Below are 22,011 nucleotides of genomic sequence, written 5' to 3'. Positions count from 1 at the left end.
CTCAGCTACGTGAGGACAAAGTGAGAAGGCAGCCATCTATCAATACAAGTCAGGAAAACGGTCTCCACCCTTTTCAGGGTGAAGAATCTGAAGGAACTGAATCGGCCAGCACCCTGATCTAGACTTCCCAGCCTCTAAGACTGTGAGAAATAAATGTCTGTTTTTTAAGCCATCTAGTCTATATTATTTTTTTTGTTTTTTAACATCTTTATTGGAGCATAATTGCTTTACAATGGTGTGTTAATTTCTGCTTTACAACAAAATGAATCAGTTATATATATATATTTTTATAGCAGCCCAAATTGACAGATTTCGGTACTGAAAAGTGGGGTGCTGTTTTAACAAATACTCAAAAAGAAGTGGCTTTGGAACTGGGAAACGGTTAGAGGCTGGAGATTTGAGATGCATGCTAGAAATATAAACATTAAAGGTGATTCTGGTGACATCTCAGAGAGAAATGAGGAGAGTTAGAAAGAAAGCTTCCATCTCCTTAGAGAATTAATAAATAAATGTGATTAGAATATTGGTAGAAACATAGATGGTAAAAGGCCATCCTGGTGAGGACTTACTCAGAAATGAGGAACATTATTGGACAATGGGAAAAAAGGTGATCCTTGTCATAAAGTGGCAGAGAATTTGGCTAAAGTGTGCTCTAGTGTTTTGTGGAATGTAGAACTTGTGAGGGATGAAACTGGCTATTTAGGTAGATTTCCAAGCACAGTGTTCAAAGAGTGTCTTGGTTCCACCTGACTGCTTATAGTAAAATGTAAGAAGAGAGAAACAAGTGGACTAAGGAATAATGTTAAGCAAAAAGGGACCAAAACTTATGATTTGGAAAATTCTCAAACCTATCCATACTACAAAAAATGAGAAAGCTTGTTCTGAAGAGAATACTACGGTGTGGCTGAACAATCATTCGATAAAGAGATTAGTGTGGGTCTGAGCCATGGACCTAATCAGCCATTCCAGCAGAAACACTGCCAGTGTGAACGGAAGGGGAAAGAGAAGGGACAAAATGAAGGAAAGCTGAGGGACTCGCTTCGATCCTACAGGACTGGCCCATACAGCCATTCGGCTACAGAATGTGCTATAGATTCTCCAAGATGAGAAGAATGATCCCAAAGATGATTTCGAGACCATCATGGCTACATCCTCGGTTCATACTGGGGGAGGAGCTCAACAGACCAGAGGGCAGCAATCCGGAGCCTCGGGGCAGGACTTCTACCCCAGCGGGTCCTGAAGGCAGAGTGTCAGACCAGAGAGTATTACTCTCCAGCCTTAAGATCTGATGACATTTGTCTTGCTAGGTTTTGGAGACTTGCTTGGAACTCATCACCCCTTTCTTTTCATTTCTTCCCCTTTCAAATTTGAGCGTCTATACTATGCCTGTCCCTCCATGGAATTTTGGAAGCACATCTGGTTCCACAGGTTCACAGCTGGAGAGAAATTTTGCCTCAGGATGAATCATACCTTGAGTCTCACCCATATCTGATTAAAATGATATTGAGAAGACAGTTTAGACTTTAGAGTCGATACTGGAACCAGCTGAGACTTTTGGGGCTGATGACGGAATGAAAGTATTTTGCATGTGAGGACGTGAATTTGAGGAGCACGGGGGCAGAATGCATGAACTAAATGTTTGTGTCTCCTCTCCCTCCAAATTCTATGCTGAAGCCCTAATCCCCAGTATGGTAGCATTTGGTAGTAGGCCTTTGGAAAGTAATTAGGTTTAGATGAGGTCAGGACGGTGGAGCCCCCATGACGGGATTAGTATCCTTAATAAGAAGAGGAAAAGAAATCAGAGCTCCTTCTCTCTATGCCGTGGTAAGGACACAGCAAGAAGGTGGCCATCTGCAAGCCAGAAAGAGGGTCCTCACCAAGAACTGAACCTATCAGCACCATGATCTTGGACATCCCTGCCTCAAGGACTGTGAGAAATGAGTACCCGTTGTTTAAGCCACCTAGTCTACATTTTGTTATAGCAACCTAAGCTGACTAAGATATTGTCAGGTGAGGTATCTGTTCAGGTCTTTTGCCCATTTTTAATAGGGTTTTCCATTTTCTTTTATTGACTATTAAGAGTTCTTTGTACATTTTGGTAACAGTCCTTTATCAGATATGCCTTTTAACAATTTTTTCTCCCAGACTATGACCTATCACTCTCTTGATAAATAAGAATTTTATCATTAGCAACCCTAATTAATTGTCTTTAATAAAGTAAAAAAAAAAAAAAGCCAACTAATCTTTATTTCTGAAGCTGAACATTTAAACTTTATATATGGATATTCAATTTCTTTTCATAATTAAAAGAAGGTTAAAATATATATATAGAAAATAGAGCATCAAATTACAACATCTACAGCACCCTCCTATATTGTTGGTGGCAATGTAAATTGGTACAATTTACAATTGTACCTATTCTTGCTATGGAGAACAGTATGGAGGTTCCTTAAAAAACTAAAAACAGAACTACCACATTATCCAGCCATCCCACTCCTGGGCATATATCCAGAGAAAACCACAATTCGAAAAAATACATGCACCCCAATGTTCGCTGCAGCACTATTTACAACAGCCAAGACATGGAAGCAACCTAAATGGCTATCGACAGAGGAATGGATAAAGAAGATGTGGTACACAGGGACTTCCCTGGTGGTCCAGTGGTAAAGAATCCACCTTAAGATGCAGGGGACGCGGGTTTGATCCCTGGTCAGGGAACTAAGATCCCACACGCAGTGGGGCAACTAAGCCTGGGTGCCACAACTACTGAGCTCACGTGCCTCAACTACAGCCCACGTGCCACAAAACTACAGAGCCCAAGCGCTCTGGAACCCACGCACCACTACAGAGCCCACACACCCTGGAGACTGCACGCCACAACTGGAGAGAAGGCCACACACCTCAACAAAAGATCCTGCATGCCTCAGTGCAGATCCCATGTGCCACAACTAAGACCCAACACAGCCAAAAATAAATAAATAATAAATAAATCTTAAAAAAAAAAAGATGTGGTACATATATACAATGGAGCATTACTCAGCTATAAAAAAAGAACAAAAGAATGCCATTTGCAGCAACATGGATGGAACTAGAGATTATCAAACTAAGTCAGACAGAGAAAGACAAATATCATATGATATCACTCATATGTGGAATCTAATTTAAAAAATGAACTTATTTACAAAACAGACTCACAGATTTCAAAAACAAACTTATGGTTACCAAAGGGGAAATGGGGCAGGGGGTATAAATTAGGAGCTTGGGATTAACATACACATACTACCATATATAAAATAGATAACCAACAAGGAGCTACTGGGTAGCACAGGGAACTCTACTCAATATTCTGTAATAACCTATATGGGTAAAGAATCTGAAAAAGAATGAATATATGTATATGCATAACTGAATCACTTTGCTGTACACCTGAAACTAACAAAACATTGTTAATCAACCATACTCCAATAAAATTTTTTTTAATAATTTTAAAAATTACATCTAATTGCTTTTCAAAAACCACAAAACTGCTTAACAAAACTTGGTTTTGTCAAATTCCGATATAACCTATTGAAATGTCCTGCATCAAAGCTTACTTACTAATGAAACTTTGTTTAGAGAAAATTTTCATTCACTGCAAATATCTAAGAGAAGCTAGGCATGTAATTAAAACAAGCTAAAAAAACAGGTCTCCTAAATGAAGAGAGATAAAACATATATAATTTTTCACTAACCCTGCGGGGCCACAGCTTTCCACCCAGGGCTTATTCATGCACAATATCGCACTTAAAAGCCAACTTTTATGATTTTGACAAGATGAAAGAAAACATGAGAACATTTAGAAAAATCAACTATATTTAAAAATCTATGTTAAAATATATTAATTTTTTTCGATTTTTTTAATTTAATAATCTCTGCACATCTTCTCTCTCTTCTAAGTCAAATTTAAGGATTAAAAAAAAAAGTTGTCAGCTGGGCCTATTAGCATATTGTTTGCCTTTGAACAGAAACCTCTTAAACCACTCTCTTTCAAATTATTTTCTAGGGCAAAGGAGGAAAGACAGATCATCAGCTGTGATTAAGCAAAGATATATATTCTTTATTTAACTGAACAAAAATAATATGATGGAATGTGAATTCTAATAAATTATACTACAGTATATTAAACCTGAACATTTTTTGAAACCAAGAATTATTGCTGAATGTTAAATTATACTTCAAAGAATAGCTATAACATTTTCATCACAATCTTTTAATTATACTTTTTTAAATGTACAAAAAATTGCATGGCTTTTGATTCCAGGAAATTCTGAAAGTAAAAAAACTGTCATTAACATTTTAAGCCTTACTATGTGCAAGGCATGACATGAAGATACAAAAGTCATCTTATCTTATACTTAGTCGATACAGTTTACACAGTCCTTTCTATTCCACACATATTTCATCTGATCCTCACCAAAATTCTATAGTATTATCCTCATTTTACATAAAGATAACATTCAGAAACTTGCCCAAGGATACACGAACAGCAGTAGCTGGCGCTACGCTAGAAGCAAGGATTTTTTTCTCCAAGTCCGATGTTCCTTCTACTAAACTGCTTCCTCACCACCACAGTCAGTCCCCTTGGCCCTCCAGAAGACTATCAAAGATGGTGCATAAACACCAAGGAAATGACTATAAACGTTAAGTGCTAAACTGAACGGCAAAGAGGGCAGTAAGTACTAGATCGACTAGCACTTTCTCACTGAGAAGAAAAGAGGATTTGAACTGAGCCATCAAAAGGAAAAAGAGGATGGAAAAAGGCGACATATGGAGAAGCACGAAGGTAGAGAGCACAGGTACATTTCAGGATGACACTTTGGATTTGTGGAGAGAGTTTTCATGTTGGAAGGAAACGAGACAACGCTAAAAGGTAAACTGGATCCGTAACTACATGCTTTGTTTTACTGGCCACTGTTTATTGAATGGATATACTAAGTGTCAGACATTATAAGCACTTAACACACACCATCTCATTAAAACATAGTCCTGAAAAGTTAATTTTTATTTTCCTCATTTTAACCTAGGAAACTGACATTTAGGGAGGTTTAGTAATTTTCCCAAGATCACCCATCAAGAATTTGAACCCAGCTCTGCCTTTCTCCAAAATCTCTGTTCTCTCCACCATTCTATGTCCTCTTGCACAATGAACATACCATCCTTTCTGATATACAAACTCAGAGCCTGCAGATTATAAGAATGAAGATAAATCTGGGGGATAACTGTGCCTTATTGTTGTTGTTAATTTGGGTGCCCAGCACCCAAACACACTTCCAGCCCTGGGGAATTCTCCTGGTGGAGAGTTTTGGAGGCAGGCCGGGCTCCAACTTCCACTTCAGAAGCCAAGGGAATAAACGAGTCCTTCCTCTCCCTAACCCCAGGAGCCAGGACAAAAGCATACATTGAGACTAGAGAACTGAATCTCCATATAAATCGGAGAGGAGTGAGTGTGATGAGCTCAGCAGCGGCAGCAGAAGTCGAACAGGGAACTCAGCAGCAGCTGTGGCATCTGAGCCACTGTTTCTGCTTCCAAACTTCCCTTCCTTCCCTCCTGTCTCCAAACCCGATCCTCTAGACCTCCTATCTATTTTGTGTGAGAGCTACCCAATCTCCTCCAATAAATCCCTTTCCCCTGTAAGCTACCCAGAGTTGGTTAATATTGCTGACAACAAAGCCTCTGAAAGTTAAATAATCCCGAGTGTTAAATGTCCTTCAGGAAATAAGGAAATGGGACTACCCTGGTGGCGTGGTGGTTAAAATCCGCCTGCCAATACAGGGGACACGGGTTCGATCCCTGATCTGGGAAGATTCCACATGCTGTGGAGCAACTGAACCCACGAGCCACAACTACTGAAGCCCATGCGCCTAGAGCCCGTGCTCCGCAACAAGAGAAGCCACCGCAATGAGAAGCCCGCGCACCGCAATGGAGAGCAAGCAGCTGCTGCACGCTGCAGCTAGAGAAAGCTCGCGTGCAGCAACGAAGACCCAACGCAGCCAAAAAAATTAAAATTAAAAAAAGGAAATGGAGACAGAGGAGGCTAACATAATCAAACACTTGTATGGATATAACAACAGATTTTTTAAAAAGTCTAAGATAACGAGACCTTGATTTCTTCCTGAACACCCTGTCAGGAAAGAATCACTTATTAACTTAATATTTACTTGAATGTCTGTGTGTTCCAGGCAAGAGGGACTCATCCCAATACCTAATCACATGGAGCTCACTGTCTAATACAGAACACGGTCACTACGATGGAATGGGTGTTTTGGTAAAAGAAGTACAGGTACTATGGAAACACATACCTAATCCAGTATCTAGCAAATTTCTCCACGAGGGCTGACAAGTGGATGTTATCTACAGGGAGACAGTAGCAAGAGGGACAATCTCTAACTGAGAGCTTAGCACAGGAACAAACCCAAGATACAAGAATTTAGGACAAAGTTCTGAGTTAAAGATCTGATAATCAATCAGGGGTTCTCCAGTTAAGGTATCTAATTTTTCTACAGTGTCCATTTATAAAACAGTTGGCCACCAGTAATGAGGAAAATCTAGGTCTCAGAAACCGGGAAAGTGGAATTGGATTGCAGAGTCGAAGCTAAAGGGGTAGCTTTTGTGACAAGCCACTATAAGCTAGAGCAGTGTGGCTTTGCAGTCCAGGTGACAAAATGGGGATAGAGCTGTGGAAAAGGCCATCCCGGTACTGTTGTAGAATTCTTAGAAACAATGGTATCAGAAGCTTCGGGAGATAGCACCCTCCACCAACACTGCTGCACACACCAGGTGCAGTAACCTCAGCAGCCACCAGGAAGCTCGTTCAGTTACCATCAGGCAAGGCAGAGGAGCGAGGGGATAGGAAGGTCAAGACGGTAACCTTGCCCGAGGGGCCTAGAGCAGACTCTTTAGTTTTATAAGAAACGCTGATGCCACTGGTGTGACACAACAGCAGCCAACTTCCCCGCTTTGCTACTCAGAGATCTTCGGCAAAAAGAAAAGGCTGTAAAGGCTGAGCCATGGTCCACGTTCTTGCCTCAGAGGAAGTAATGCAAGTTACACTGCTTCCTACTCAAAGCTCAAACATGAGGGACAGCACTGAATTTTCCACAGAGATTACTATGACTGTAGACAAGGTAATTTGTATAACCCAGGCCTGAGTAGGAAAGAAGGTGGGCATTGATTGACTGAGAGAGTGAGAGGAACAGGAAAAGAGGCACAAAAAGACAGCGGGATGTTGTGGAGTACCGAACATTTAAAAAAGTATTTAAAATGCTTCTTTTTTATTAAATTGGTAATACATCAATAAGAAAAATTCCCTTCAGAAATGCTCATCAGGGCTTCCCTGGTGGCGCAGTGGTTGAGAGTCCGCCTGCCGATGCAGGGGACATGGGTTCGAGCCCTGGTCTGGGAAAGTCCCGCATGCCACGGAGCAACTGGGCCCGTGAGCCACAGCTACAGAGCCTGCGTGTCTGGAGCCCGTTCTCCGCAACAAGAGAGGCCGCGATAGTGAGAGGCCCGCGCACCGCGATGAAGAGTGGCCCCCGCTTGCCGCAACTGGAGAAAGCCCTCACGCGGAAACGAAGACCCAACACAACCAAAAAAAAATTAATTAATTAATTAATTAAAAAAAAAAAAAAAAGCTCATCAGATAAAGGGGGTGGAGGAAAGAAATAAACATACATATGTGGACAGGGAATGTGGCCCCCGTCCTAGCTCTACAAGGGTCAAGCCATTAGACATCGCAGCTGCCCACCAACGGTGCACCCTGAGGGAATATTCAGGATGGAGAAAAAACAGGAAGCATTCTGTGTTTTAGATACTGGCCCGAGATAGTTAAGATGCACATGTAAGGTATAATTTCAGTGAGCCCAGACTCTTGCATCTTCCCATACACAGAAAAGCACCAAAATCATGAACTTTGGATGCCTGTTCTTTGTGATTAGTCCAGCAAAGACTCCTGCACATCCCGACTCTTCCCTTACCTCTTCGGAGCAGCTTCTCAGAGCTGAGAGGCTGTGTCCTGGACTGTAGTCCTCAGTAAGATCCCCAAACAAAACTTAACTCCCAGCTTTTAGGTTATGGGTTTTCCTTCAGTTGACACATACTTAAATTTAATAGAGTCTGTTAAAAGTTAAGAGTTCAATTTTTTTTTAATTCAGTCACTTTTATTTTTGAAGATTAGCTTTTAAAAACTCAAAGGCTTAGTTCTAAACTGATAGCTATAGAACATGCTCAATCCTTTATATCCTAATAAAATTCTATGGGTCACATGAAATCTGCTGCATGTTTCTGTAGGTTAAAGAATCTGAGTGGGAGCCACAGAAAAGATGTTTACTTCTAATTCAATCAGTAAGTCTCATGCTCACAGGTGGAAATGATAAATGAATGAATTAGGTGATATACAAATGTAAACTATCTTTGAAGAAGGAATAGCAATAGAAAAACTAGCTATTATTTCCCAGATGTCTATTCCATACCAGAACTATTTTAATCTTTTACAGAGAGATTGAGATTCAGGGGTTTAATGACTGCCCAAAGCCAATCAGCTAGTAATGTGACTATTATTAGTTTCCTAGGGCTGGCGAAACAAAATACCACAAACTGGGTGTCTTAGAACAAGAGAAATTTCTTCTCTCACAGTTCTGGAGGCTAGAAGTCTGAATTCAAGGTGTCAGCAGGGCTATTCTCCCTCTGAGACTCTGGGGAGAAACCATCCTTGCCTCCTGCTAGCTTCTGGCAGCGGCCGGCATTCCTTGGTTTGCAGCTGCATCACACCACCCCTGTCTCTGCTGTTACTCAGTTCTCCCTATATCCCTGTCTTCACATCTTCTTCCCTCTGTGCCTGTCTCTTCTTATAGGGACACCAGTCATACTGGATAGGAGCCCACCCGAATAACCTCATCTTGATTACATTTGCAATGACTCTATTTCCAAATAAAGTCACATTCACAGGTACTAGGAGTTAAGATTTCAGCACACCTTTCACTGGGACACAATTCAATCCATGACAGTGATATAATCATATCTGGCTAGCGCCAAAGTTGCTGTTCTTTCCATTAGACTGCACTTCTGCCTCCCATTAATCCTGAATAACATGCACCATACAATAATTTAGAAATATGGAAGTCAATTTAAAAGACATTATATTTTAAAAATAAAATTGGCACCGTTCATGAATATGCTGACGTTTTAAACAGTACTACCAAATCTTCAGAGTTTTCACCTAAAATACAGATCAAAAACAACAACTTTGTTATGATAGATAGATGTCATTCTAGCACCATCTTAACTTTTAGAATCTGAAATAGAATTTTATAATATAAAGTTTCATACACAAAGTTTTTATATCTGGCATTTAATGCATTTCTACAAACGAAAAAGTAAATTCCAACCTGAAGTTTTGGTTTACCCCTTAAAACTCTTACAAAAGTATCAAGTTATAAAAACTGCCTAGGACAGAACTGATGAAAAGGGCTTTGCTAATTATGCTCCAATCTATGTAACAGGGTAGATCAAAGGAACAGATAAGCAGTTAATATGAGTAAAGCAGGGCTTTTATTTTAAGGAAATACATGGTCTTTTCTATATAAAACATTGTTTTTGTATAGTCATGTAACTGATGTTCAAACATCAACTGGCTTTTATCTTTGTCTCCAGTGCTACTTTGTGACGATAACCTCATGCTACCTCATATCATATTTCATACATTATACTCTCCTCTCTAAATCACCACTGGTCTTATTTTCACCCCCCAGTCCCATTTTTATATCCCTAGATGTATTCGTTTGGTTGAATTTCTTCCCTCCCACTTGAAACTCTTACCATCTCTCTCTATTTCAAATCCACAGTGATCTTTCCAAAACTAAGTCAGACATGTGTGACTTGTTAATTTGGGGCAGGGGGCGAGGGGGGGGGCATTACGCTTCACTAAAAACTTTACTTAAAAAAAAAAATCAACAGTGATGATTCACTGAACCCCATAATCTCACACCCAACTGTGGTCTTTTGATGCCTATAAATGGTACCACCATTGTCCCAAGCATCCAAGCTCAAAATCTTGGCATCCTCCTGGGAATTAGCACCCAAGTTCTGTCAATTCTTCCTTAGCAATATGCTTAGTATCCTTGAATTTGACTCTCACTTCTTCCAGTACAAATCAAGCTTTGAGATTTCATGCCAGTTTTTTAAAAGGGAGAAGAAAAAGTACATTCTAACGTTTTAAAAATCAAGGAAAAACAAATAATTTCTAAAAACTTTCTCAAAGTTAAATATAATTGTATATAATGTGAGACCTGAGAGCTTAGAACAATAGCCAACTTACTCAGCATGGTGATGTACAATGTTATTAAATGTCACATAATCATTCTTACATTTTAATTAATTTAGAAATTAAACGAGAAATCCATGTAATTGGAGGTTGGCCTATGGTTTCCAGCTTTTCAGAATTAATAAGTATACAACAGTACCTCCTTCTAAAATAAGCATCAAAAAAATCTGCCAGTTTTAAAATCATCATCATCCCTCTTCTGCCTGCAGAATTTGCCAAAACCCTTGTTTGCTAAATTTTTACTGTTCTGAATTACTGTTCAATAAGCAAATTTGTTTGCCTTCAGATATGGATGGATATCATAGTTATACATGTTTGATCTTGCAGTATTATATATATCATTTTCCTTGAAAATGGAAAGGGGAGAAATCAGGGAAGACTTTCCATAGTGTTGACAGGAACGTAATTTGAAAACCATGGTAGAACAAGAAAAGGAAGGACATTTCAGGTGGATCTAGCAGCATGCCACATCCCATAAACTACAGCAGTTTGCTATGGTTAGAGCAAAGGGCAGGGAAGTGGTAGGAGACGAGGCCAGAGGAACAGAAAGTAGCCTGTCATGAAGAAAGTTACATTTCGCATTAAGGGTTTTGAACATTATCCTGAATGCTACAGGGAGACATACAAGGAATTTTAAGCAAGAGAATGAAATATTCAGATTAGGCTGTTTAAAAGATCACTCTGGCAGTGACATGCAGAAAGACTAAAGAAAATGCCAGACTAGAACGAAAAAAGAAAAAAAAGAATGCTACTGCAATAATCCAGATGAGAAATGTTAAGAATATAAACTAAGAAAAAGGCAGTGGTAATGGGAAAAAAGATTTTAAAAATATAGAGAAAGTAAAACCTATAGAACTTAACGCCTAGAGACAGGATGATAAGCTTAGGTAGACTTGCAGAGTTTCTGGCTTGAAAACCCTCATGGACAGTGACACCATTCACTGCAAGACTGCTCCTTTCATGTTGTAAACCCAAAGGCCAGCCCTCAGTCCTCACTGGCTGCTCCTTTCCAGTCTCCGTGCTAGTTCCTCCTCATCTCCTCAACTTCTATAAGCACTGGAGTGACTCAGGGCTTTCTTTGGATGTTCTCACTTTTTTTGACCTATAATCACTCTTTTGACTTCATTCCATCTTATGTCTTTGTATTATCATCTACACTGATGAATCCTCAATGCTTAAACCCAGTCTCAACCTTCCCCCTAAACTCTAGCCTCATATATTCAATTGTCTACTCATTATTTCCGACTTGGATGTTTAAAAGGCATCTCATCGTAACAAGTTAAAAACAGAACTCTTTACTCAGCTTCTCACACCCTAACCCCCTACTATCACACTAAAACTTTTTCTACAGTCTTCCCCATCTTGATAAATTGAAGCCAAGTTTCCCTAAAACCGTGTTCCCTTACTGAGTTTATGATTAATCTCTCTCTCCAAAGCTTTGTTCCCTTTTTTGTCCCCTCTGACATCAATTCTGCGCTAACTGAACACTAATCATCCAGAGTCAGATGACCAAGATTGCTGTTGTCGACACCATCCTTAATGTACTAAAATTTTTGTTGTAGATACCATCATTAACACACAAACTCAGGCTGTTTCTCCAGGGCAAGGAGAGCCTACAGACCCCCGAGCCATGGATCACCTAGCCAGAGAACTGTGGACCAAAGATATCCTGATTCCCAAAACCATTCTGCCCCTTTAAAACATCCCTAACTCAAAGACGGAGCTGGAGTGGATCTGAGGCTTGTCTCCCATGCCCTTGCATGGCACCCTGCAAATAAACCCCTACACTTTGCTGCAAATGCCTGCTGTCAGAGTTTGTCTTTCTGCATCCAGGCACACAAGCCCTTGCTTGGTTACAAAATTACAATTCCATCCTTCCAATGCAGGCCAAAACATCTTAGAGTTATCTTTGATTCTACAATTTCTCTCACACCCGACATATCCACTACATGAGAAAATTCTATTAGCTCTACTTTCATAATACATCCTAAATCTAACTGCTCTTCACTGCAACCATTCTACAGTGGACACCATCAGCTCATTGAAACAGGAGGGAAGGGGGTAGGGCACAACCTTTAAAAGAATGACATAGCCCAAGGACACAACATAAACTTATTTAGAACCAAACAGATCCAAGATGGCGGACAAGTCGACTTCCACTAGACCTTGAGCCTCAGTATACACTCACTGTTACATATCAGCAAGCTAAATGACACCCTCACAGGCGCCAGGACAGTTCCAAGGCCGACCATAAAGGTCAAAAAGTGGGCAGTGGCCCAATTCCTAGAAATTCCCACTCCCTCCCCAAAATAGCTGGAATATTCCTCCGACTCATTAGCCTATGAAATAAATTACCCACCCCTATAAAAACTGACAACCGCATACGCTGGTGCCGCTCTCACCTTCTGAAATGGCCCACACTCTGTCTGTGGAGTGTGCTTCTCCCAAGCCCGCTCCCAAGTCCTGAGACCGGGTGTGTGATCTCAGTTAAAAGACCATGGGTTCAAGTCTCAGTCTGGGTCCTGGCTGGGCTCGAGTTCCAGCGCGTGGGTTCAATTCCCAGTCTAAGTTAGGTGGTTTCATCATCATCAAATACCCAGTCTATCCACAACACAGCACCAGCTTATTTACCCTTACTCCTACTTTCTCTAGACACCTTTTGATTTCCTGCCACTACAATCTTGTTCATATAAATCTCCTTTCTTGGAATGCATCCAACCTCCTCTTTAGAAGTGCTATTTATCCTTCAAGTTCCAGCTCAAAGCCCACTTCCACCACAAAGTTTTCCATGGTTACTAGAGACAGATGTAATATTGTCTTCTTTTGGACCACTAAGGCATATTCCTTCTGTCTGTGCCACTCATCTAGCAATGCTTGGTTTTCCTTTAATATGTATGTTTCATCTCCCCCCAAAAGATTCCAGGTTCAGGTACCTTAAGAAGGGTTCTCTGTTTGAGTGGGAAGGAAAAAAAGAAGAGGCCCTGTCCACAAACTTTTTTCTGTCGCCCACTATGCCCAGAGCAGCACTTTACATACAGAAAATGCTCAATGTTGATTAAAACTCTTCTTAAGTTTAACTCAGTCTGTGAGTTTTTACCATCAAAAGACCACTATATCCTCCATGAGCTAAAATTCAAGGGCAGCCTGGCCTAATGTCATAAAATCCATTTGGGTATAAAAACAAAGTTTGTGAATGTGGGAGTGCAGATATCTCTTCGAGATACTGATTTGATTTACTTTAAATATATACCTAGTGGAAGTGCTAGATCTTATGACAGTTCTGTATTTGAATTTTTTGAGCAACCTCCATACTCTGGTCCATAATGGCTGTACGAATTTACATTGTACAAGAGTTCCCTGTTCTCTACACCCTCACCAACACTTGTTATCTCCTGTCTTTTTAATAAGAGAGTAACTATGGGAAGTGATGGACATGTTAATCAGCTTTATTATGGTGATTATTTCACAGTATACACATGTATCAAGCCATCACAATGAACACTGTAAATAAATACAATTTTTGTCAATTGTAACCTTAATAAAGGTAGGGGAAAAAAGCTTATACTAAAGATAATAGTTCATAACTTATCCTAGAAAGAAAGAGGCTACCAGGTGGGAGAGGAACTACAGTTCCCTTCTTTTTAAAAATTAATGCCTGTTAAATGTCAAAAGCATACAAGGCACAGTGCAGAATACAATGATAAACTGGAGACCTGCCAATAGCTTAAATTCAAAACACAAAGAGCCAGAGGCAAAACAGAACAACAGATGGAGATGACTGGATTAGTTTAAGAGTTATCATATTTCGCAACTTTGTTCTGCTACCATTGTAACTGCTCTCCTAAATGGAACCGGCAATTCTTCTTAGTAATTCTAAAAATACATCCCATTCTTAAGAAACTGACTGAATTTAATGCAGTGGGAAAGGAGGAATCTGAAGGACATGCCATTTTTACCCTGCATAAGAACTGGAGAACTTCCATTTTTGAATGTAAATCTGTCTTAAAGGAAATCAATAATAATATCTAAACAAGTCATTCAACAAAATGCTGAGTAATAAGGTAAATCATTTTAAGTATTAATTAGATTACATTTAAAACGGCATTTTTAAGTACCCCTTTGAACTGATTCCACACTAAAGAATTTATCTTTAAAAGATAAAAATAAAAAAGAATTATTTGTCCTTTCTAGAGGCTCTAATGAAGACAGAGGTAATTAAAAATTTCAAAAACAATTTTCTTTAGTTCCTTCAACTTTATCTGACTGTGACAAAGAAATGAAGAATGATATTACCTGCGCCAAGGTTAATGGTAAATTCAGCTAAGGTATTCTACATCTATTTGTACAAAGAAGGTAGAACACAAGCAATTATCAGTAATCTCTACACTTACCTTGAAAAGATTATTGAGGATCAGAATGTATAAGTTAAACACTGCTATTTTTGTAACAACTGCTAAATTTGCCAGTATGTCTCTTTAAAACTCTAAGTCAAGGGTAGGAATGTCTTTTCTGTAAGGAGCCAGAAAGTAAATATTTTAGGCTTTGCAAACCAAGAGGATATTTGTAGGTTCTTATATAACAGAGAGAAAACAAATTTGCACACACTTTTATTGACGAAATTCAATTTCAATTGTGTACAATTTTCTGGTAACACAGGTCTACTAGTAAGAATAAAATTCTTTTGGGGGGGTAACATTTTGCATTATTGGAGTTCAAAGTTAGTGTTCCCTATCATCAAACTCAATAGCAAATGTTCATCTGTAAAACCATTCTCAGTTCCTGGACTTCACAAAAATGGTCTGGCTAGCCATACTTACTTTGTCGTGCCTTGCCCTAAGTACTAAAGTTACATGAGAAACAAATGATAACACTAACATCACAAATCTCTTAATTTCCAAGAGTCAACTTCTAAGCAACTGCAATTCATTTGACTATTAAAATCTTTACACTTGCCTAATTTTTAGTGCCTCATCCACTAAAATTTGACGAAAATGTATGTTGAACACTTTGGCAATATTAATTTGAAGTAAATATTTAGTTTTAAGTTTATACTGAATATCACTCAGAATAACGTCCTCATCTGATCCTAACCATTAATCTACAGCTATACAGGACTTCCTATATAGGTGGCGCAGTGGTTAAGAATCCACCTGGCAATGCAGGGGACACAGGTTCAAGGCCTGGTCCGGGAAGATCCCACATGCCGTAGAGCAACTAAGCCCGTGCGCCACAACTACTGAGCCTGAGCTCTAGTGCCAGCGAGCCACAACTACTGAGCCCACGTGCGACAACTACAGAGCCCACGTGCCTAGAGCCCGTGCTCTGCAACAAGAGAAGCCCGCGTGCCGCAACAGAATAGCCCCCGCTAGCTGCAACTAGAGAGAGCCCGCACGCAGCAACGAAGACCCAATGCAGCCAAAAATAAGTTAGTTTAAAAAAAAATTTACAACTATATAACTTCACACAGATAAATGTGTGAAATTGCAAAAATTAAGAATATCTCCTAGCTGTTTCAAGGTAGCCCCATTCAATTAATATCTCTGCCTCACCAACAAGGGCCCTCAACTAGAAAAACACTACCTATACGGTAGAAAGATGTGCCTGACTCCTACAATTGCCAAATTCCAGAAAATATTCATTCCTTGCTGCTAATAATAAATGAAGATATTAAGTCTTAGTCTTAACGAGATATTAAATATTTTCTTATGAATGGTAAAATTAACTTTAGTTTTCTAATAACTTTATTAGATTATGGAAACTCAAAAAACCAACTAAACAAGATATATACACCTAATGGGGGGAGGAGATATCCTTCCAAATATAAGCATTAAAATTTTTAAATACGTTTTTTACTCCCTTTTTAGGAGAGTCCAACATGCTTTACAAGAGTAGTAATTTTTTAGTATAAAATTTCTGGGAAAAGGATGAAGACCCTCTGATTTCTATACCTAAAAAGTCTGGATTTCTGATCTTAGCACTTCAAGCTATATTACAAAAGCATTCTGGGGGCTTCCTCCCTGGTGGCGCAGTGGGTGGGACTCTGCCTGCCAATGCAGGGGACATGGGTTTGATCCCTGGCCCGGGAAGATTCCCACATGCCGCGGAGCAACTAAGCCCGTTCGCCACAACTACTGAGCCTGTGCTCTACAGCCTGTGTTCTGCAACAAGAGAAGTCATGACAATGAGAAGCCCGCGCACCACTTGCTGCAACTAGAGAAAGCCCGCGAACAGAACAAAGACCCAACACAGCCAAAAATAAAAACAAATAAATAAATAAATTTTTTTTAAAAAAGCATTCTGATTGGACAAGTCTCCTTTGGCCTAGTAATGTGATGTATTGATAATACAACAATGCAAGTTCTTAAAATTTTCAATAATGAGGCAAAGAGCTGTGAGCAACTTATAGTATGGAAGTGAATGTTGCCAAGAACTTCTCATTACACATTTACTTTTAATAACCCTCAACATATTTTATTACTAAACTAGTGGCTGACAAAGGGTGGACAGCAGTCGGAAACACGCATGTGTGTTTTGGGAAAGCTCCCTAGGTTTTTCTAATAACTCCAGACCCAACTCTGAACGAAATCTCCACATAATCAACAAATTTTTAAAAATTTATTCTATTTGCATAACTGTATGTGAGCATTGGTACAAAATTCCTAATTATTCCTAATTTTCATTTCCTCTGGTTCCAAAGGTGATACGATTTGAATATGCAGCATTTTTCTTTAAATCACATTAAAGTTGGAAGTCACAGAATATTAGAGTTGAACAGCCTCTTAGAGACCACCTAGTCTGAATCTTTTGGCTCTTCAAGTAAAATGAAAATCGAGACTCAAAAATATGCCTAAGATCACAAACTAGGGAGTAAAAGTTGGGACTTCAACTCTGATGCCTTGACCCTTAACTTTAGTGCCCTTCTAACTAGATCAAGCTGCAGAAGACTCTTCAGGCAACTTGAAATCAGAATTATATACATGAGAACTATTTAAGAAATTTCCTACTCAGTGCTCTGTGGTGACCTAAATGGGAAGGAAATCCAAAAATGAGGGGATATATGTATACGTATAGCTGATTCACTTTGCTGTACAGCAGAAACTAATACAACACTGTAAAGCAACTCTACTCCAATAAAAATTAATATAAAAAATGTTTTTTTAAAAAGAAATTTCCATTTCACCAACTACTTGGTGTGAAGAACTGTATTTTATTTCAGAATCCGAAAGTGTTAAAGAAAGTAAACATTTATCTTCATAGTATAGTAAATATCTATAGAAGGTGAGTTCTGATAATTTAGTAAATACTCATCATATAAAATTCCAAAGTATTGCTGCTTTCATCTTAATATCCTAAGAAGTTTCAAGGACTTCCCTGGCAGTCCAGTGGTTAAGACTTTACCTTCTTACGCAGGGGGTGCAGGTTCAATACCTGGTGGGGGAGTTAAGATCCCACATGCCTCGTGGCCAAAAAACCAAAATGGAAAACAGAAGCAATATAGTAACAAACTCAATGTAGACTTTAAAAATGGTCCACATTAGGAAAATCTTTTTAAAAAAAAATCCTAAGAAGTTTAAATAAGATGATGAAATTTCTAATGTTAAATTTTCTTCTACTTAATCACTAACATTGCAGTAAGGGTCCTAGTGTAGCATGAAAGCTTAAGACTGAAAATCAAGACATCTGGGTTTGGTTTCTGTCTCAATTTTACAATACTCTTCTAGCTTACTAGCAAATACCAACCCCTCTGACTCCATTTCTCACCTCCTGATTCGGGGTCATCACAATTATAGTAACTATTGTACAAACTTAGTGCCAGGAATATTATCTATATTGTTTCTAATTCTCCCATTTCACAAGATAGGCATTATTTACCGATTTTACAGGTGAGCAAACGGAGGCTCAGAGACATTATGTTTTCCAATAAGCTGAGCTAGTTAGTGGCTGAGCTGGAATTTAAACCCAGCTCTGCCTGACTCCTGCCTAGAGCCCATGGTCCTTGTATTACACCACTTTGCTCACATCCTGATATGTGTGGTCCTCGTACAGTTGGGAGAACAAGAAGTACTACAGCTGAAGGACTACTAGGAGATAAAAATGATAAAACAAAACTTTATGCTGAAAAATAAATACTGTGTTACTTTCTTTAGTTATTAAACTGAAACAGTCTTTAGTAAAAGGTTTAAAAACTAGGCTATAGATATTGTACAATTCTTATTACTATTATTAACACAGAAACGAGCACTGTACAATTAAAAAATATAACGATTTTGCTTTTACAGGTAACACTGTGAATTAAACTGGAAAGTATGCCTATTTCTGTAGTTGAAATAAAATTGCTTCGAAAGCCCTATTAAAAAGTATGCATAATTTTTAAGTATTTAATAAAATTAGAGGGGAAAAAATGACACAATCTGATAGAACAGAAGCAATCAAGAGAACTTTGTACCAGCTCCTCCCCTTTCGAACAGATAAAAATATTTCTCAGATATTCAAGAAAAGTGGATGAGCAGATGTTTAATATTGGACATCTACACAAAGTATTTACATCCTGTATCAACCTATGTTCACCACTGCAGATGGATGAAGATACTGATTGTTTCTCTGACAAAAGTCAAGATGCTTCTCCAAGTTTCTCTAACACGTCTTATAAAAGTAAAATGTTCAGCAGACAATTCACAAATTATTCTCTGTGTTACGGTCGTTGACTCTTTTTCTTCTTCTTTTTTTTTAAGTTTGGGGGAAAAAAAAAACTAGGGCGAATGTAGGGCATGGTTATTAATCAATGTAGCCTAAAGGCAAAACCGGAACTGAAGTTTCAGGTTACCTTTTACCTCATGCCCTATAACTAAAAGCATCTATTAACTCAAAAGGTACTGTACACACCTCGGTCACACGTCCTAATATGTGATCTGGTAACATGACACCTTCTTGACATAAAAATCATCAATGCCTCTAAGACTCTGGGTCTTTTCCCCAACAATGGCCAAGGTGTTAATCTCCGTGTCCCGGGATAATCCCCACACAGGTAATGACACTCTGGCCGTGTCAACTCTCCTGGCGTTTTATCTCCATATAACTCCTTTCCACTTCTCTTTTTCTTTGCTTCTTTTTTCCACCGCCGTTGGAGGTTAAAACCACACACACCGCCCAGGAAAGGGGCGCTCTTCCCCCGACCCACACTCTGCATTAAATATTCATTCCCTCTCTAACCCGGTAAACAGCGAGAGGAAGCGCGGGCAAAACTGCAAATTCAGAAAACCCGTAGGAAGAGAAAGTGGAAACTGAGGAAGAGAGAAGGTGCGGGAGGGCGGGGCCCGCCTGTCAAGCCCCGAGACCTGAGGAAGGAGTGGGGCCGGCGGGGGGACCTCGCTCCCCGGCGCTGCCAACTCCCACCGCCGCTGCCTCCCGTCCGCTCACCTCGATCTCGCGGATGTTGTTGGAGGTGACGAAGATGCCGATGCCAATGGGGATGAAGATGAGGCCGATGATGAAGAAGGTGGGGAGCACCGTGCCGGCGGTAAGAATGGGCTGCCAAGCCGGCAGCCGTTGCTGTTTGAAGGCCGTGTTATCCGGTCTCCGGTTCTTAGCGGTGCCCCCGGGAGCACACGGGGGCCCACCATCCACTTCATCCTTCGCGTTATAGTTCATCGCCATCGACCCCCCGGGCGCGGCTCCGCGACGCGCAGGTGGACCGCCCAGCTGACCCGCCTGCTGACCCTGACAGAAGACGCGCAGGCGCCGCCGCCGCCACCGCAGCCGCCGCCGCCGCCACCTCGACTGTAAAGGCGGAAGAGGCGGGACACCCTTCCGCAGACAGCCGCCGACCGGAAGCGGGACTCGGCTGGGCACGCCAGAGGGAGGGAGAGAGGAAGGAGGGAGAAGCCTGAGGGACGAGGGGAGGGGAAAAGGGAGGAGGGTAGAAGGGGGAGGGAGAAGGCGGACGACCCCTGATCATTGGCCCTGTGACGACAAAGTGTGGGCCTCTGTCCCCAGAGCGTGAAGCTGCGTTGGCGCCTGCGAGGCCCCGGCTGGGTGGGGCGAAGAGGCCTCGGCCATTGCGCCACAGGCGCGTCTTCGCTCCGCTCGCGGAAGCTTCGGTTCGCACGCACCTGCCGGCTTCTCTGGTATCGTGGCGACTGCGGTTCCGGGTGGCGGGTCAGACCCGGCCGACCCGGGCCACACCCGTTAGCCCAGGAGCGGGTGGCTCCGGTGCCAGACAGGTTTTTGTTTCACCTCGAAGCCCTTTCGGAAGGGGATCGGAGCATTGAAAATGCCACAGCATGAGAGCCAGAGGCTCGTGGGATCGGCAGTATTTGCTTGAGTTGTAAAACCACGACTTTTTCTAATTCAAAAAATAAATCTCCACACAAGGTGCAAGTGTAAATATTAAGTGAGATGCATCATGGGTGACCCTTTTGTCCTCAAGAATAAATCATCTGACTTGGTTAACCCTGTTATCTTGGCTGAGATTGAGCCGTTCTCGCTTGTTTTTCCGCCATTAATAGTCTCCAAGTTACTTTGTACCGTCTTTTCTGAGTCCACGTTTATCTTTTGCACATTGATTTAAGAAGTCTTTTTTTCTTTATTTGCGATATATAAGTTTCGGGTGTACAACATAGTGAATCACAATTTTAAAGGTTATGCTCCATTTATAGTTATTATAAAATATTGGCTATATTCCCTGTGCTGTACAGTGTAACCTTGTAGCTTATTTATACATAGTAGTTTGTACCTTTTAATACCATATCCCTACCTTGTCCCTCCCCCTTTCCCTCTCCGCACTGGTAACAAACTAGTTTGTTTTCTATGCTATCTGTGAGTCTGTTTCTTTTTGTTATATTCACTAGTTTGTTTTATCGTTTAAGTTCAACATATAAGCAATATTACGCAGTATTGTCTTTCTCTGTCTGACTTATTTTAATTAGCAACATACCCTCCAAGTCCATCCATGTTGTTGTAAATGGTAAAATTCCATTCTTTTTTATGGCTGAGTAGTATTCCAGTTTATATATACCACCTCTTCTTTATCCATTCATGTGTTGATGAATACTTAGGTTGTGTCTACAGCTTGGTACATAATTGTAAATAACGCTGCTATGCACATCAGGGGTGCATGTATCTTTTCAAATTAGTGTTTTCATTTTGGGGAGATATATACCCAGGAGTCATATCGTATATCTATTTTTAATTTTTTGAGAAACCTCCATGCTGTTTTCCACAGTGGATGCACCAGTTTACGTTTCCACTAACAGTGCAGGAAGCTTCCCTTTTCTCCACATCCTTGCCAACATTTGTTATTTGTGGTCTTTTTGATGATAGCCATTCTGACAGGTGTGAGGTGATAGCTCATTGTGGTTTTGATTTGCATTTCTCTGATGATTCACAATGTTGAACATCTTTTCATGTGCCAGTTGGCCATCTGTATGTCTTCTTTGGAAAAATGTCTTTTCAGGTCATTAAGAAGTCTTTTGTAATAAGCTGTAGCTCTTTATTTTACTTTTTTTTTTTTAAAGCTAACACCAGGAAAACATTTTAATTAAACTACAGAAACAATGGTTATAGTACAGAATATTCATGAGCAGGAAGATACACCATATTATAAGTACCTAAAAAGTTACAAGCCATCTGTTTGCTTCCTTAACATTTTCCATAT

General features: G+C 40.2%; 1 protein-coding gene across 1 annotated transcript in view; it reads right to left on the bottom strand.

Moving 5' to 3' along the window:
• The window catches only part of CDC50A (cell division cycle 50 P4-ATPase accessory subunit A), a 38,545-nt gene extending 18,383 nt beyond the window's left edge, over positions 1–20,162 (bottom strand). Inside the window, exon 1 of the mRNA XM_024731876.1 lies at positions 19,776–20,162. Coding sequence (XP_024587644.1) covers positions 19,776–20,012 — 237 coding nt within the window. The 5' untranslated portion in view covers positions 20,013–20,162. The remainder of the gene's footprint in view (positions 1–19,775) is intronic.
• Positions 20,163–22,011: the final 1,849 nt, after the last annotated feature.

This window comes from Neophocaena asiaeorientalis, unplaced genomic scaffold, assembly GCF_003031525.2.
Source record: "Neophocaena asiaeorientalis asiaeorientalis breed wild unplaced genomic scaffold, Neophocaena_asiaeorientalis_V1.1 scaffold450, whole genome shotgun sequence".
Classification (NCBI taxonomy): Eukaryota; Metazoa; Chordata; class Mammalia; order Artiodactyla; family Phocoenidae; genus Neophocaena; species Neophocaena asiaeorientalis.
This window is presented reverse-complemented; position numbering and strand designations above follow the sequence as displayed.